General features: G+C 35.0%; 1 protein-coding gene across 2 annotated transcripts; it reads left to right on the forward strand.

The window, feature by feature from the left end:
- The first annotated feature begins 5,802 nt into the window (after nucleotides 1–5,802).
- LOC123554084 (ragulator complex protein LAMTOR4-like) lies at nucleotides 5,803–18,247 on the forward strand. Of its 2 annotated transcripts, none has more exons than XM_053548510.1 (4): nucleotides 5,803–5,897; nucleotides 9,152–9,242; nucleotides 13,423–13,540; nucleotides 15,581–18,247. In XM_053548510.1, exons 2-4 carry the CDS (start codon nucleotides 9,168–9,170, stop codon nucleotides 15,676–15,678), a joined length of 291 nt encoding a protein of 96 aa, XP_053404485.1. In that variant the 5' UTR covers nucleotides 5,803–5,897; nucleotides 9,152–9,167; the 3' UTR covers nucleotides 15,679–18,247. The 2 variants fall into 2 exon arrangements, with proteins under 2 accessions (XP_053404485.1, XP_053404486.1); XM_053548511.1 differs by lacking the exon at nucleotides 5,803–5,897 and adding an exon at nucleotides 5,907–6,052.
- Nucleotides 18,248–19,288: the final 1,041 nt, after the last annotated feature.

A 19,288-nucleotide genomic window follows, 5' to 3' on the forward strand; every position in this document is an offset into this window, starting at 1 on the left:
ACCATATTTAGTGATATAATGTATCTTTAAAAATTCGTACTATACCATACTTGTCATGTTAATAAATTAGATACATAATTACAAAACAATAAAATATATAATGACATTGCTTATCAAAAGTTCTATGTAAGGACATACTAATCATGCACAAAGACATGGCATTGCTTATTCAAACACATGGCATTGTATAGTCAATGTTTATGACTGATTATGTTTCTTGAAAGGAAGTGACGATTGCGCCGCTTGACGAAGCATTAAGTCTGTTGTTTCCAACAGAATCAGTATGCAGGGTAAATGTTCGTGTCACTTTGGCACGGCTTTTTTGCCCTGGTTTCTTGGCGACTGCTGGAGTCTGTCCATTTGAGTAAGTACCATCAGCTGATACAATATTTCATGGCATTCCAAGTTTTGATTTAGCATTTAGGATTTTTCTTTTATAGGTATTTTTTCACTGTCAGATTTTGATCGCCACACACCTTCTGCTAACCTGAACTTATTGAATTTTGGATAAAGCGAATACTTCCCAGTTCCGTGAAGGGCATATCTTACATTCATATGCTGAACCATAACAGCACCATACAGTTTTTCAACAAAAACAAGATTTTTATGGGGTTTTGTTGGGGCTTTTTGTTTTGTTTCCGGTCTGTGGAAATTTTCAGTCTATGGCACCGATTGATTATTATTTGCCCACAGCGGATCATTTTCATTGACGTAGTGTTCCGAAATCTTTCTTTCAACAAACTTTTCATAATTTTCTAAAAAGTGTGGATGGTGTTTCAAGGATTCTTTCAATTCAACATTCCTATCATCAGATATGGCACTATCATTAGCACATGCAACCCCATTGAGTCCAAATATTTTATTTACAATTTCATTTCTCTCCTGCATAGTTTTTGGGATCTTCTCTGTCATATTTCTTAACAAATTGTCCTTAATGTGTTTTTACACAACCTACGTTTGGCTTCTGGACACGTTTCATCAGTGGCATTGGTCAAGGCTTTCTCATCATTTTTTCCAATCAACATTTCCACATTTTAAGCCCAATATCTAAAATACTAAGAATATATTGAAAGAACATGTAATAAGGTTTTGTTTTGCCATCCCAGTGCAGCATGAGTGGACCTATCATAATTAGGGGCTCAACTGTTTCTTAACGTACTACTTTCATTTTATACGTTTTATACACTTTTAATGCCACGTAACAAGCAAGAATGTTCTGTCAGTTCCTACAACACCCCCATTTGACTTAATGAATGACCTTGGATCTGCCAACTACTCATCACTGCAAGTTTGATCACTGTCCCTTGAGTGAATTATTTCACTGACAAAAGGGTACCCATCTACTGACTTAATAATATTCAAACTTTTATCTGCAGCATTTTTACTTTATTCTCACTACCTACAGTTTTAGTTTAATAATACTGACACCGGTGCAAATATTTTGAATTGAGAGCCGAGTCGTTAAGTTTTGTTAATTTGGTATATGCATCCACAGGCTATCATGCTTAAGAGCTTCTTAAACAATTTGATAGTGATCGGGTGAGAACGTTTTAAGGCTGTTCATTTGCTTTTTTTAATTTCCATGAGCTTTTCCATACTCTCCGTTTGTTCCCTGATACTCAACAACCATCACATACTTTCTTGTATAAAGTGCCGCAGGCAAGTTTTCAAACCAGCTTACACGTTTCTTGAATTCAACATTTCATTTTAAGACTGTATAATACATGTGTAGTGTCACTACGTTTTCTAAATTTGGTTGTGGATTTCATGGTGTTTTTACAACTTTGCCTTTTAGCCTGTCTGGCCATTTTCCAGTTCTTCCAAAAGAACAAAAGAAAGTTGGTCTTGCAAGTTCTTCATTTCTTACTGTTCCAAACACCACAGTCATCATAGTAATTTGCTTTTTTCCATGACATGTTACACTTAATGTTTTCTTCACAATCAACTAGAATGACTCCAGGAACAGACGATACAGTTGTAATTTCTCCATTAATTGTGTCAGTAAATCTTAAAGCGGCCTGAACTTTCCATTTGGTAATGGTCGCATTGACACAATAAGTTTATTTTCATCACTTTCTTTTTCATTCATATCACATTCAGAGACTGTTGTGCTGTTGGACTGTATTTCTGAACTGATGGCATTATCAGGTTCACAAGTATGCTCTTATACTTTTAACTCATTGGCTTCTATTTCACTGACTTCACATTGATTTACTCCTTCTGGTTCACTGTTTGTATTAACACTTGTAGATATTAGAGGTACGAAATGGTTCGATTGCCAAATTCCCCCAAAGTGAGGCCCCATCTTTGTCCACATCACAGATATAGTACTAGATGATGTGTGTCTTGTTGACTGTACCTGTAATTTATACATCTTTGTTCAAAACATTGTTGCAAACATTCTGTCAGAAAATTGAAGGTAGACTCTGCTATATAGTTCTGTCCAAAGGCATTAAAGGTATATTAGATCCAAATTTCGTATAGGGGTAAGTAGCCCCGCCTGTCACGCGGGAGACCGGGGTCCGATTCCTCGTCGGGGAGCCATTTTGTAGTAGTGGTATATTTGTATTTATGGTGAACTCAACCATGTTGTAGATAGTTTCCATTTATTGGACAGCGTACCAGTATACTATGTACAAAGAAAACCTAAAAACATAAAACAGTAAAATGAGGAACATGAAACAATACGAATTGTAATATAACAATAACAAACGTGGAAATACGCAAATTTCACAAAATACATCTCTCGTGGTTATTACTAAAAGAACAAATGCCAAATAAAATAGCTTACCAGATACATCTATGAATGGTACACTTACATTTAATAAAAAGTAAGTTGTCCAAAAGTAAGGACTGTTTACTAAAAATTAAAAAGTAGAAAGGAACTTATGTTCCTTCGTAACTTATTCTAAAGAATAGTAAGTTGTCCAAAGGCAAGGACTGTTTACTATAAAGTAGAAAGGAAGTTGCGTTCACTTTGAACCGATTCTAAAGAATGATTACAGAGGGCCGTGCAAGTGTTAGTCGTGCAGAAAGCATAGCTGACCAAACAACGAAAAATAAAAAAAGTCAGACAACTAGCATACTGGTCCGGCCACAGGTTGAATATGCGTCAACTATCTGGAGTCCCTGCACTAACTCCAACATTCACAAGGTAGAAATGGTCCAGAGACGTTGGGTAAAGAGTCACTACTCCCCTCTCTCTCGAGTGCCACAGCCATGCAGGAAGACCTGGGCTGGCGTTCCCTTAAACATTGCAGACTAGACTGCAGGCTCATCATGTTTTATATAATATACCATAACCTAGTTGCAGTTAATCTCCCGCTATATATCAAAGTCGTTGTTATATTCCTTTTAAAGAAACAAAGAGGTCTGTTTGCGTTAGAAGTTTATCTAGATATGCCTGTGTTAAAGTTAAGGTCAGCGGATTGATCTAGTCCGAGATATTTAGCATTAGATATAGATTCTAGGATTTGGCCATGGAGCAGATATAGGTGTTTAATCAGTTTTGTTTTTGGTTATATGAATAACTTGCCATTTTGAAGGATTGAACTCCATGTCTAACTGCTTCTCCCAGAGTACATTGTACCATGTTGTTTGGATCATGTTGGAGTGTTGGAAAGTCTGATGGTGAGTTGATGGTAAGGTACACAGCAGTGTCATCAGCAAATAATCTGACTTAAGCCTTTAACAATGAGGAAGGTAGCTGGTTGATGTAAAGAAGGAAACAGGACATAGGACTGACCCCTTGGGCACCCCAGAGGTAACAGGCACTTCGGAAGAACAGTCACCATCCAAAACTTCTGTCTGTCTAGGGCCATTGAGAAAAAATCGAATCCAGTTTAGGATTTGAGGACAAACATCATGTTCTTAAAGAGTGTATAAGAGTTTGAGATGGTTCACTTTATCAAAAGCTTTAGAAAAATCAAGGAGTATAAGATATGTTTGTTTACCAGAGGAGAGGTTGTTCACAAGGTATCAGTTAATTCAATGAGCTGGGTCTCGCATGATCGTCTTTCTCTGAAGCCATGCAGATCATAGCTAGAGTATGTTGTGGGTGGCAAATTGAAAAAAAAACAGTTGAGAGGCAACTATGTGTTCAAGGGTTTTACAGAGAATGCATTTAAGGGAAATTGGGCGATAGTTTGCTGGATCACTGACCCAGTATCTCCTTTTTGTGTATACTGGGCAGACATTTGCACTGATCCAGTCATAGGGAATATTGCCGGTGGTCAGGGACTTTTGAAAGAGAACAGTGATGATGTCTGTCAGCTCCTTCAGGACAATTGGTCTTATATTGTCAGGGCCGGCAGCTTTGTTGGCATTGAGGTTGGCAAGGAGCTTTAATAGTCCAACTTTACTGATGATAATGTCACTCATTGGAGGCTATTTAAAGTAATTTCTCGGGTCCAGATGCCTCAGTTTTTGTCTGCATGTCTGTTTAAGTAAAAAACTGGCTGAAATTGTTTAATTGTTAAGAATATTTGCTTTTTCAATGTTGTTATCCCCCGCCGATGAAATCGGGAGAGGGGTATTAAAATGGCGTTGTCCGTCCGTCACGTCCATGCGTGCGTTCGTGCGTCCGTCCGCAGCCATATCTCAGTAACTAGCAGGTAGAATTTCATGAAACTTGAAATAAACATAAACCAACATACTGCGGTGATGCCCGTCAAGTTTTTTTTTATTGGTCAATTTCCCTTAGAGTTATTGCCCTTGATTTAATGAAAAATGCCCAAAAATGTCCGTCCGCAGCCATTTCTCAGTAACTATCACGTAGAATTGCATAAAACTTGAAATAAACATGCACCAACATACTGCGATGATGCCCGTCAATTTTTTTTGTTTTTTTTTTTTGGTTTTTTTTTATTGGTCAATTTCCCTTAGAGTTATTGCCCTTGATTTAATGAAAAATCCACGTCTGCAGCAATTTCTCAGTAACAAGATGGTAGAATTTCATGAAACTTGAAATAAATATGAACCAACATACTTCGATGATGCCTTCCTCTTTTTTTTTTTAATTGGTCAATTTTCCTTAGAGTTCTTGCCCTTTAATTGTTTAAAAATCTACAGATTTGTACATAAACCAACCAATTGATAGAATTTCATTAAACTTATTTCATTCTTTTCCATGAGCATTTATTAAACATGTGAAGTTGTGTACCCACACCTGGTCACCACCTTTTGACTAATGAAATTATTTGCCTCTTAGTAACATCCTTAACTTTTTGCCGGATATACTGTTTTGCCGTTCCTCATCACAAACCCTTTCGACGGGGGATACCAATTCATCGAATTTGCTTGTTACTTTTAAAAGAGTCTGAATTTAAAGATAAGATAGATTTCAAGTTTTATTTAAAATCGGCAAAAAAGCAACATGATAACATAAGCTCAAAAGAGCTTTTTAACCGACTATAAGTTTTGATCTTTTAGTGGGGATACCTTTTGTGAATCTTGTTTTGAGTTTTTTATTAGGGTGTAGAGCTATTTGGTATAAACTTGACTTTGTGTGTCAGTTCCATCATCACCTGCAAGGTTCAGATTGTTTTCTAAATAAGAATCATATATATGATTGTTTAATTTCAGCTTTTATTTGAGATTTTAGTTTCTACTACAATGTATTTGTTCGGCCAAAATATACTCATATACATATTCTTCCATTAAACAAAGAAGTATAAAATACACATGTATTTATTTTTATAGCTCTTTGCATTTAACATAATGTTCTTACAATGTACTTCAAGAAAATGCAAGTTACAGACATTTTAAATGAGAACAGGTTTGAGACCAACATTTTAGTGTGCTTATGCCTCTTTATGTGTGTGGCAAACAATTAGTAGTCCCAAGCCTACAACAAATGCGGAAACGATAAAAACAAGTTGTTATTGAATATTTTCTTAGTAAGTTTGTAACAAGTCAATTCATATGGTAGTCAAAACATGAATAGATCAAATGGACCGCTTTTTATTTATTTCTACCCTACAAATGAAGCAGTCATTTCTAATGAATGTAAATTAAATGTGTACTAGTGTTCGGATAGAGCAAAAATTGGAAGGTACATCAGTTCAGTCAGTTAAAACAGTTATTATTCTATTTATATTCAGTTGATGATAATTTCAATACAGGTTCAGTAACTGAATGATATGTGGGCTCTATTTCAGTGTATGTATCATGATCAGGATAGCCTTGTAAGAATCAAGGGTAGCTACTGATGAATAATTATTATTTTCTTTTTGGAAGTGGCAATTATTCTTAAGGCTCTCCTTATTCATACAGCAGTTCTGTATTACATTGTACTGAAGTCATTCAACTGATATATTTTTCAACCGATTTCTTTACTTTTCAGTCGCAAGTATTTCAGAAGTATTTTTAACTTTAGTCCTGGAAATATTAAATTTTTTATATAAATAGCTCTCTACTCAAGAAGTAAACGAATCCAACAATTTATGAGCACAATCCATGTTAAAAATACTAAATTCTTCAGTCTCGAGAAAAACACAAAACCGATAAAAGATTTCTTATTACAGATAGATTTATTTTTGTGTACAATGTATGGCATTCAAAGTGCTAATTACTATCAATAATTTATCAAATTTCCAATTGTGTTTTCTCAGGATTAAATACTTATAAATAATTCTGTTTCCTATCATTTACCATGTATCTAAAATGACGAAAAACGTTAAAATGTCATATTCAGCAAGCCTCCAACCCGAGTGAAAGCTATTTATAAATAACATATTTACAAAAAAAAACAAGTAATATAACGGCAACTTTTTAACGAGCACAATCCATGTCTTAAATACTAAAGCAAACAGTTAGGGGGGGAAATATTGTTTTTTGCTCTGTCCGTCCGTACGTACGTCACACTTCATTTCCGATCAATAACTTGAGTACCACTTGACCCAGAATGTTGAAACTTCATAGGACGATTGTACATGCAAAGTGTCGAACCCTATTGTTTTTGGGGTCACTCCATTAAAGGTCAAGGTTACAGGGGCCTGAACATTGAAAACCATTTCCGATCAATAACTTGAGTACCACTTGACCCAGAATGTTGAAACTTCATAGGACGATTGTACATGCAAAGTAGATGACCCCTATTGATTTTGGGATCACTCCGTTAAAGGTCAAGGTCACAGGGGCGTGAACATTGAAAACCATTTCCGGTCAGTAACTTGAGAACCACTTGACCCAGAATGTTGAAGCTTCTTAGGGTGATTGGTCATGCAGAGTAGATGACCCCTAACAATTTTGAGATCACTCTGTTAAAGGTCAAGGTCACAGGGGCCTGAACATGGAAAACTGTTTCCGATCAATAACTTGAGAACCACTTGACCCAGAATGTTGAAACTTCATAGGATAATTGGACATGTAGAGTAGATGACCCCAACTAATTTTGGGGTCACTCTGTTAAAGGTCAAGGTCACAGGGGCCTGAACATAGAAAACTGTTTCTGGTCAGTAACTTGAGAACCATTTGACCCAGAATGTTGAAACTTCATAGGATGATTGATCATGCAGAGTAAATGACCCCTATTGTTTTTGAGGTCACTCCGTTAAAGGTCGAGGTCACAGGGGCGTGAACATTTAAAACCGTTTCCGATCAATAACTTAAGAACCAATTGATCCAGAATGTTGAAACTTCATAGGATGATTGAACATGCAGAGTAGATGACCCCTATTGATTTTAGGGTCACTACGTTAAAGGTCAAGGTCACAGGAGCCAGAACATTGAAAACCGTTTCCAATCAATAACTTGAGAACCACTTGACCCAGAATGTTGAAACTTCATAGTATGATTGAACATGCAGAGTAGATGACCCCTATTGATTTTTGGGTCAGTCTATTAAAGGTCAAGGTTACAGGGGCATGGTCATATAAAATCATTTCCGGAAACTAACTTGAGAACCACTAGGCCAAGAATGTTGAAACTTAGCGGGATGACTGGACATGCCAAGTAGATGATCCCTATTGCAGCCAACCATCAGTGTCTTTTTGACTTTCACTCCTGACCCCTACTGACTTCTTGCCTGTATGACTTTGCATTGGGGGAGACATGTGCTTTTTTACAAAGCATCTTTTAGTTTATCATTTTAATTCATCGGTCCTGAGAAAAATGAGACTTCGATAAAAGCTTCCAATATTGGCGTACAAATTGCAAATGAATTAGATGACCATGAATAATGGATCTTTTTGTGTGGCTATTTTTCTAGAATTATGGCCCTTTCTTGATTTCACAAAAAAAATAGAAAATAGGCCATAGTGAAGAAATTTGATGTCTTCCAACTCTCCTCATACACTTTTTGATTGAATGGATTCAAGTTGCTCAGATGCACATGTCAACCTTATCTGAATACCATTCGCTTCAAACTTTTAGTCGAACATCTTTCATCTGAAGATTGTCTGTACTAAAAACTTTGCTAATAAGAGGATGGTGCAGTATGTGGGGGCATCTGTGTTCTTTGGATACAATTCTAGTTTTATCAGATAATGCCCATCGGACCCTAAACTTGAAATTTCAGATTAAATGTTTGCATAGCCAGTTTCGCAAACCATACTAGGCCAAATGCTTTCAAACTTCACACATGACTTTGGCATCTTGAGCTGACCTTATGGAACAAGTTATTGAGTTAATTAAGCTTTTCTTTTGTCAAAACTATGCTCCTTATGAACTTAGAAATAGAAATTCACATTCAAGTTTTGCTTGTAAGCAGATTTCTAAAACACAGCTAGGCAAAATGCTTTCAAACTACACGATGACTCGGCACCCTGAGGGGTGACCTCACTAAGCAAGTTACATAACTCATACTTTAGCTTGTACTTTGTCAGAATTATGTCCCATTTTACAATAGTATTGCATGTAAGCATGTTTAAATTCAGGTTCTCGCATGGCAAGTTTCATAACTCTTGCTAACATTTTGGCAAAAGTATGTCACCCTTTTAACTAAGAAACTTTTGCTGATGCTTTTGTATTTAATTAGCATTAAGGGGAAGGGCTTCAAATAGACAAGCACACTCACTGACAGTCATTACTCGCTCTTCTTATAAATGCACCAATGATTTTACAGATCTCCTGTTTATCTTTCAGAAATTTCATCTGTTTATTTCCTTGTAAGTTTGTAACTATGTACTGTTCAAACTGGTATTGTTTTCAGGTTGCCAGAAACAAAAATGACAGTACCTTTAGACAGAATTCCAGATTCCATGGGCTATTTGGTGCTGACAGAAGATGGGGCTGTTATAAATGTATGTAGACTGCATGTAGCTGTAATCTAACCTTAGCACAACGTGTTCATTGTGAGCTGTTGTGATCACCCTGTGTATGTTGTCATCAATGACTTGATTGTTAACACTGTAAAAATCACAAATTTTGCCCAATCTTAATGTGACTTGTTTGACGATTGTTACCCTCAATAAACTTTTTGATGAATTATTTTCTTGGGTCAAAAACTAGGTCACTAGGTCAGTTAATGGGAAACCTTTATTTACCCATGAAAGGGTTTATTTTCTATCTCATCTTCATGAAACTTTGTCATAAATTTTGTCTAGAGCTATGAAATCTAGGTCAGAGACTAGGTCAATAACGGTACTAAGGTCAGATCATAGAAAAACATTGTTTACACTCTAAAGGTCACATTTCCTACTTGATCATCTTAGGTTGAGGTCAAAAACTAGGTCATTAGGTTAAATTACAGAAAAAGCTTTGTAAAACACATTTTCTATTTGATCTTCATAAATCTTTGTCAGAATGTTTGTCTCTATGAAACCTAGGTCAGTTTTGAAATTGGATTTTCTTAGTCAAAAACTTGCCAGATTAAAAGAATGTTTGTCTAAAGTTATGTCCATTGCTTCTACACTAGATATTCAGGTCTGTATTTCTAAAGAATACATCAACAGAATTTTTCCCTGACTGACTTTAAAAACAGAAAACTTACTGTGTTGAAAAATGTATTCTATACCCATTGCTTTTATCCACAGTTAAAGTTCAAGTTATTGAGGTATATTTATTGACAGTGGCTAGAAATACAGGCCTGATCAACTAACCAAAAGTTCTAGTCATATGTGAGTGATATAATGACTAAGCAGTCCTGTATAGGATAGGTTAGTCATAGATACTGATATGTTTTAAATGTACTGAAACATTCACTTATAAAATTGACTTTTTACAACACTCACATCTTGTGTTCACTTGATATTTTGATCTTAAACTACAGCAAAGAAGCCCGCCCTCTTCGCTCAATAGGTAGAGCAGAGATCTATGGATCTCGGGGTCGCGAGTTTGATCCCCAGGCAGGGCGAATGTTCTCCATGACGATTTGATAAAAGACATTGTGTCTGACTTCATTCGTCCTCCACCTCTGTTTGATGTGGGGAAATTGGCATTTACTTACGGAGAACAGGTTTGTACTGGTACAGAATCCAGGAACACTAGTTAGGTTAACTGCCCGCTGTTACATTTATAATTGAAATACTGTTGCAAAATGGCATTAAACCCAAAACAAAACAAAGAAGCAAAAAAACAGCAAAGATATATTTTCTGTAAAGTACAATTCAAAAATGTAAAATTTAATGATATTTTTATTATCGCTATATCATAACCTTCATATGCAAAGAAATGTAACAAAAGATTCTTTATGTAATTTTTGTTGCCTTTTATTCAGATAATAATGTACAACATTGTTTATTTTCAAACAGTGTTAATATTTTCACTTTTTTTCAATCTACACAAAATTAATTTTAAAAAATTCTAATGAACAGATTACAAAAATAGATAGTTTATGCCTTATAACATGGGTGAAAGTTTTCCGGAATACTCCGGAAGTTCCGGATTTTTCATCTCGACCGGGATCGTTTTTCCAAATCGTCTAAATCCGGGTCGAAAGGGGGGGGGGGGGGGGGGGTATAGTGTCATCATTCCCACAAAGATCGAAAAATCAATCGATCGCCGACAAACACAACCGACTCTATGTTCGCATAGTCGCTGTACTTCAATAAAAACAACTGTTAGTTTTTCATATAAATTTTACATGCGCCGAACAGTTCCCCCGCGTCAGGTTTTGCACGGACTTTTGTCTGCAGCATGCATTTCTCGATTTCTTGCATGCAATTTTATCTTCAAACACTAAGAACATTTAGACGCCTTGTATATTGCGAGTTATGTCTTATGCGAGGATTGGCGAGTTAATGTCTGGATAGGGACGAGTGGACCTCTCTGTATGCTCGTCGGATCGGGTGAGTGGCTTTTTCTCGTAACTTTACCAAATTCAGAAATTACATCCTTAAAAATAACCTGGATTGAATGTAATTTTCCCGCGAATCGTAAAAATATCAAAACGTCATACCAGTAATTTTCCATTCCACGAACATGAGCGACCTATCGTAATAATAATATCTTTGTTTATCGACACGTACACCAAAAAACGCGCGTAATGCTTTCATTTTTTAATATAATCGCTTCAGATTTTCAGCACCACTTGAGAAGTAACACAGTTTGAATTCTATAACAATTTTAATAAGATATCGACAGAAATGTAGGCAATATTCTATAAAAACGATCGAATTTTCATACAGTTATTTGTAAAATTTCAAACAGCGCGGTCTTAATTATTTATTTATTTTAAAAAGTAAATAAGTAATACATTCTATGGTCATAAAATTCAGACTTTTGACAAGAAAGTACAAAAAACAGAATTAAAAAATCTTAAATAATAAAAACGCGGCAGCTTTTTCAATACATCGAGTAAAACAATTTTGGCAAACATTTCTGTAATGCGGCAGTAACACCTCGTGGACGTAAATAGAAATGTGGTTTTAAAATAAAGCAGTATGATGTTGCTGTGGTTTTAAATAAGTTTGATAAGTAAATGAATCTTTGTAGGTGTATTTTTGACAGGATATGTAAGATATTCTTCTCAAACAAAAATATAAATTCCTTGAGGGCAAATAGGTCACTTGTTCGACACAGTTTACCTGTCAGTTTATACGGAATATTGCTCATTCGCTTTTAAAAAGAAAATAAAGAAGATATTTTTTTACTGTTTTAAAGAACCGAGGCGGTACGATTAGACAGTGATGAGTCACATGGCGCGAAAATATGACGTAATGCCATGACAATCTCGGGCAACTTTGATCTCCACTACAGATGCCATGTTACCGACACACTTCTTTTAGCTCTTTGAGGGGGTTTTAACTGATGACGAAAACAAGGCCAGTACTTATTTTATCAACAGAATACTTACCGATCATTGTTAATGTTCTTCCTCTTTGAACAGGGATGGGTTGATGATAATTATTGTGTCCGTATTTTTGGACACTTCTCAAAATAATTATTTCCGGGGGTTTCGAATCCAAAGCAATGTAGATCAGATAGGATACAGGAAAAATATATAAACAGCTGCATACTGATAAAAGGAAGCAAGACGACCGTTTATATAACTATTCACTCACGTTTTTCATGACTTTCACGTGCGCCTAAAAATTGCCGAGTCAAAGTTTGCACGGACTTTCAAACGCATGTCTTGATTTCTACGCTTTGCAGGCTTTTTATCTCCAAAGTTTTTCCATGAGGAACACGAATAAAATCAAGATTTCTATTGGGGATGAACGCACCGTAATTAGGGGTCACGGGATAGTGGGTGAAAAATGAAGTTTTTACCGCCAGCGTACAATACCTAGGACTTAGAAAGCAAACATGGTAACAAATGGAGATTGGTTTGACTATCTGAATGTGGCACTGATGGTGATCTATAGGGTCTTTGGCTACGAAAACCGGATATTGCAGGGTCTGCATTTAGTGAATGGTGTGCCAAAACTTTAAATAAAAAAAAAAAGGGTGGCATGAAAAAACAAAAATGTTGCTAGAATTATCGGGTTGTTTCAGTCTGAACCTTACAAAAACATGTTGAGGGTATATTGTTGAAACAAGTCCTTGACTTAAAAAAGTTACTGTTAACTGATAATCATGCATTTTGTGCAACATAATTAGTAATTTTTTGGCACACATATAAGGCTAGAATAGGGCTGTTCTAAGCATTCAAAATCACTAATTCTCAGTAGCTTCGGGGGGCTTTGCCCCCCTGGCCCCCCTACCAGGGCTTTGCCCTGGACCCACTGGGGGCCCTAGCGGCCCCCATGCCCCCAGCAATTTTTTTCAGGATTTTCAAAATTCCAAACTTTCACCCATGCTTATAACAGTTTGTTTTAGATAAGTAAATGCAGTAGTGAGATAATAAATTTGAATCAAAGATGTGTGTTAAGAGTTGCCTAACCCTATCCATAAATAAAGTTCTTAGTGGGTTAAGTTTGATAAAACCACTACCCAGTTCAGTATGTCCACTATGAATTGTTTGATGTTTGTTTAGCTGATATGTAGAAATTTTAAACAGTTGCTGAGAATTTATTGTGAAGTTTTGTGTTTGTGTTACAGTCTGGTGGTGATCTAGAGAACAACGAAGATCTGGCAAATAAATTCCTTAACATTATTCACACTGCTTCAAGAATTCCTCTCTCTGCTAGCAAAAAAGACAAATTCAGAAAAATATCCAGTAGGTATTTTAACTATTTTTAGCTTGACTATACAAAGTATGGAGAACTGTCCTACACGACCAGGCGTCGGCATCCTTCCACGTCCGCACTTTGGTTAAAGTTTTGATGCACTATCTCTGTAATTACTTGATGAATTTGTTTCAAACTTAAAATATTTATTTCTCATCATCACCCACATCATATGGTACAAGGGCCATAACTCTCACACCAATATTTCATGAATTATACCCCCTTTTTACTTAGAATTTCAGGTTAAAGTTTTGATGCACTTTCACTCTATCTCAATTATTTCTAAATGGATTTGATTCAAACTTAAAATATTGTTCCACCTTATCACCCACATCATATGACACAAGGTCCATAACTCTGGTACCAATATTTCATGAATTATGCCCCCCTTTTACTTAGACTTTCAGGTTTATTTTGATGCATATTCACTGTATCTCAGTTATTACTAAATGGATTTGATTCAAACTTGAACATCATCACCCACATCATATGACACAAGGTGCAGAAATCTCTCTTGCACCTATATTTCATGAATTATCCCCCTTTTTGCTTAGATTTATACTTATTTAATGTTCTTTATCTCTCTTTTTACTTAGGACTTTTGACACAGACTCAAGCTATTGTCCAATATCTTCATTCTTATTGGAGTCATTAAACACTAGTGACAGCTCCAGCTTCCTCAGATGTGCGCAGTTTCACTGTCCAGCATCGAAATACATGTAGTCAAGCACGCTGTCTCCTGTGACAGCTCTTGTTAGTTCATTTGAACATGAAGTGCTCAAGGTTAAGATTGTGGTCAACCTTCATCCATTGTTGTCTGTTTTTGGTCTAAACAGTTTGAGCATAACCTTATTGGGGAACATCCTTTGTTGTTGTTTTTTTTTAGAAATCTTCAAGAAATATAGAATGTGTATGGCTGCAAGATCATAGCATAGAATGTTTATAGTCACAAGATCTGCTGCAAGTGTTACAAATAAAATCTGTTAGAAATAGTTGATAACTGTTGCTTGAACTTCATTTCAAGACATGGTTTCGAGAAAAATAGTTCTTGAAGCTTGAATAGTCCTTGAAATTGAATATTGTTTCTCATGTTCTATATGAAACATGACCTCTGTATCACTAGATTTTATCCACTTGAATTAGTCAAAGTTGCCATATTTCACATTGTTACATGTAATAGTTTTTGCGCTTCCATTTCTGGAGCAATTTTTAGCTCGTATGATTTTTGAAAAAAATCTACGAGGTATTGTCGTCACTTGATTGTCTGCATCTGCGTTGGTTAAAAATTTTGTTTGGATCCACCTTTTCTCAAAAACCATTAGAGCTATTGCTTTGAAATTTTCACATTTGTTTGTCATCATTACAATTACATAGTAGGCCAAGAACCATAACTCTGAAGTGAAATTTGTCAAAGTTATGGCTCTTTTTGTACTTAGATGTATCAATGACTTTTCATGTTTTGATAAAGGCCAGGTGGCCGAAAATTCAATAAAGAGTGATTTTAATATTAATTATTGTATCTATTTCCCTATGGAAGATCGTTGAATGAATATATAGAAAATTTTAGTTTCTTGGTTAAAATTTTTGTTCAGGTCCACCTTTTCTCAAAAACTGTAAGAGCTACAGCTTTGAAACTTTGCACACTTGTTTATCATCATTTGTCGACTGTGTAGGCCAAGAGTCATAATAATGGGCAAAATAATTATTGCTTTAACAAACTTACTGGTAAACTTTATATGATTTTACAAGTAGGGTATTCAAGTGAGTACTTAGGGGTCAACAGGGCTCTCTTGGTTTTATTTTGCATTACAAGCATTTTAGATATTTGTCACTGATTTTTAAAACATTATTTAAAATACATGTACATTGTTGTACAAACTAAAAAATTTACCCATCAAAGTCCATAAATAATGAAGATTTCTTGCTTTGACTTAAACGTTACATATTTACATTTAATTTAGTTACTTTGGATATTTTAATTTTTCAGCATATACATATAGTTATTTTGTACTAAATGTTTTTCCTTTCAGTTGTATGGGACAGTTTTATGTATGTTATTACAGTATCGGGACACAAGATATATGTCAGTAAGAGGAAATATGTTCCACCGGATCCAGTAACAGCATAGAGCAGTGGGACAGTTCAACTTCGGAGGGCAATAGTCCAGTGGAGTGTAACAATCTAGTTAATTTAAGAAAAAAATGACAGTTTACCAGAAACAACTGTGATTTTGATCATTTTGGTTTTTAGACTCAAAGAAGTACACTGTTGATTAGAGCATGTATTTGTTGATATCTCAGATTTGTTTATGGTGTGTTCTTTCTTTTGGTGTCATTACTTGTTATGTTTTAACTAAGGTTTTATTTCATTAAAGTTGATAACTAGTGTTAGTAAAGGAACAAAAAATATATTGAAAGTAAATTTGATGATAGGAAGTTTCATAATTTTAAAAAGTTTAAAAATTAATTGTTTTCCATTACCATTTTCCTGACCAAACCACCTTGTTAAATGTATTTACTTTATGCCATTCATACAGGTATATTACCACTGGCTGAGTTAATATTATGACCAACAACAAAGAATTTTTTGGTTAAAGTTTTTGATAAAGTCAAATATCTCTGTTACTATCAAAGCTTTCGACTTGAAACTTAAAATAGTTGTTTCCTATCAAAGTCTATACCAGGAAAAACAATCCCCATAACTCTGATTTAACTTAGAATTGTTTGGTCAAAGTTTTATAAAGTGTTTACTTGCAAAGCTCTAATTCAGAGTCAAGCACTGAGAAAAGTCGAGCATGCTGTCATATGGACAGCTCTTGTTCTATTCAGACTTTGTAAACTAGCATGCTTTCACCCGATGTTACTTTCGTCTGGTTAATTATGGGACCAGAAATTCTATTCCTTAAGGAGACTTGTACAGCCTATTTAACTTGTACCCCTTATGAAATTTATAAATGGAATTAGATCCACACGGAATAAATATATTGTAAAGTTGTAAGGGCCTGCAAGGTAGTTTTTACTTTCAATATATTGTTGTTATAATATCATGTTACTTATTATAATATTTTTGCAAGAAATTAGTGATGGTCACAACAAGGCATTGGATATAAAAATTTTGTTATTAAAATAGTTTCACTTTAGTTTTATAATCATTTTACATTGATGGTAAAACAAAATGTTCCGAGTTACAGTTGTTTATGGCTACAAACATTTATCTTTAAAAGTTACCTTCAATGTCCTAAGGTGTTACGTGTAACTGAGTTTTTAATTTCATGTGAGTTTTTTCATTTGTCATTAATATTTTAAGCTTTGTTTATGTACAAGGCCATTGAATATGCCATTGTATAGAAATAGGCGATTTGGTTTCTTTAAGGTCACTGACTTCAAATCACTCGCATCTCATCAATGTGGATTCAAGCCTCACTCGGAGCTTTCAATTCTTCATGTGAGGAAGCCATCCAGCTGGCTTATGGAAGGTCGGTGATTCTACCCGGGTTTCCGCTCATGATGAAATAATGCACGGAGAGGCACCTTGGGTCTTCCTCCACCATAAAAGCTGGAAAGTTGCCATATTACCTATAACTGTGTCGGTGCGCGGTTAAACCCAACAAAATAAATAATCAGTTTCTTCAACTGGGTCTAAAAAAACTGATTTGCCTCCAATGTCATTAACAGTTGAAAACAGTGTCTTACTGTGCATTAAGTAAACTGCCATGATAATTCGCTTACTGAAGCATGGCAGATAGATGTCATTAATTCTGAAGCTGGGCATTATTTATAATAATAATTACTCAGGTTATACTGTATATGTCTGGATGTTAATTGGATATCACTCTTGCATGAAATATTCCACTTCGATGACAAGGCTTAAATCAACAAAAATTGGAACAAAATTATTTCAAGATAGTAGACTTCTGTTATCACCAAAGTCGAGACTGTGTATTATGTCAAGGTTGCCAGCCAGTTTTGATTCTGACAACAGATCAAGCTTTGCATGAATGTTGTTATGATAGCCATAATGCACTTCTTTTAAAAAATTGTTTTACATAGGTTCAAATTTTTTGTCTGCGCAGAACATTTGTGAATTTGCTGTATTGTCAGTATGGACAAATCCACGTTATATTGATAAAGAAGTGATCTTTTGATTTATAAATGAAGTACATGTATGCCTGACAATCATTTAAAAAAGTTTGGTCAGTGACACCAATACCATAAAGATATTCATGTTTCTTGCATTTCATAATATTTGATTTCAACGTAAAAATTACAGGTTATTTAAAATCATTGTAATGTAAATTTTCACCTTGATGCCAAAAAGGTGTATAACTACAGCACTGAGGTGACAATATAATGTTGTACGCCATACTGTAAAGAAGAAAGTATTTTCCCTTGTGTTACCCTGATGTTACAGCATATTTGATTTTCTGCTTGAAAATTTAAGGACTTCATTATTTAATAGCTGCAACAAGGTTACCTGTTTGATAAACATTTTCTGTGTTACTGTGTATTCTTTAACAAAGTTTAAAATGATGATAAGGTATATATACATTCAAAATTTGAATTACATGGTATAAAATACAATATAGGAATGATAAGATATGAATGTTTAAAATTGGAATATGAAATATTGTTTTTTGATGATTGTTGAAACGTACATAATGATGTTATTTAATATTAAAAATATATAGTGAAAAAGTTGGTTCTGTTGGTTGTGATTCTAACTGCCTGTTCTATGTAATGTCTGCAATATCTGCATTTGAAAAACAAAATCATAACCATGTCACTAATCATTTTCTAAACATTTGTCCAAATAGGAGATCCATTTTCTCAAGAATAATACAACCAGATTGTTAGAGAATATTACATGAATGTCTTTTCATATTAAATAAGTTGAATAAAAGAATGAAATTTGAGGTTCTGCTGAGCATTCAACAAGTTAAGTCTGTTCGGTGTGAAAAGACACAAATGTTACATTGTTTTATCACAGGTTAGCTTTTCCTGTTGAAATATCAAAAATATACATTCCATTTGCACAGCCTTAGATCTACCAGTTGGACTTGTGGCCACTTAGTAGGTTCATTCCTGACTGCAGCCTCAACAATTCTGGTTCTGCATGAATTGAGACAGATCAACTCCCTATGACTTTCATTTCCTGGTGACTGACTATTCAAAGGCATTAAATATAACATCAACCCAGTCCTTGTCCATCATACCGAGCTGGGTTTGTTGTATGTCCATGATGTCCTTTCATATTGAGCTTTAACTTCATAAAGTTCAACCTCAGTAGAGCTAACACTGGGAACACTGTACTTGTTGTACAGAGGTCATTGCTAAGAAGAGCAAATGCAACAAAAAGTTCTTCCCATTGCAGAAGAAATACGCCTTTGTATAGAGACCTGGGGAACTTGTTTCTCTGAGGTGTTAGCAAAGGTTACTACATTTTCTTTAGATTAATACATGTTGATGGATTTTTCTAGCATTGTCTACCCCTTGTACTGTTACATACTGGTGCAATAGTCTGTAGGACTACCTTCTCACTATGTTCACAAATTAGATTTAGTATTCCAAACTTTGTTATAGTCCACTACTGAAGTAAAAAAAAAAATGGGCATAACTCTGTAAAATGCAAAAAAAGTTACAGAATCTATGCAGTGCATGCAAGACCATCACAGTGGACAAATATGTGAAGTCTCAATCTATTCCCAGCCCACAGACAAAAACTTAAAAATTGCAGTCAAA

The sequence above is a fragment of the Mercenaria mercenaria genome, chromosome 7, assembly GCF_021730395.1.
Source record: "Mercenaria mercenaria strain notata chromosome 7, MADL_Memer_1, whole genome shotgun sequence".
NCBI lineage: Eukaryota > Metazoa > Mollusca > Bivalvia > Venerida > Veneridae > Mercenaria > Mercenaria mercenaria.

Bases quoted from the DNA above. Each gene is read 5' to 3' on its own strand.
- LOC123554084 (XM_053548510.1), top strand. From the start codon at position 9,168: ATGACAGTACCTTTAGACAGAATTCCAGATTCCATGGGCTATTTGGTG. The intron at 9,243-13,422 runs GTATGTAGACTG...TTTGTGTTACAG, and splicing joins AAGATGGGGCTGTTATAAAT to TCTGGTGGTGATCTAGAGAA. The intron at 13,541-15,580 runs GTAGGTATTTTA...TTTTCCTTTCAG, and splicing joins CAAATTCAGAAAAATATCCA to TTGTATGGGACAGTTTTATG.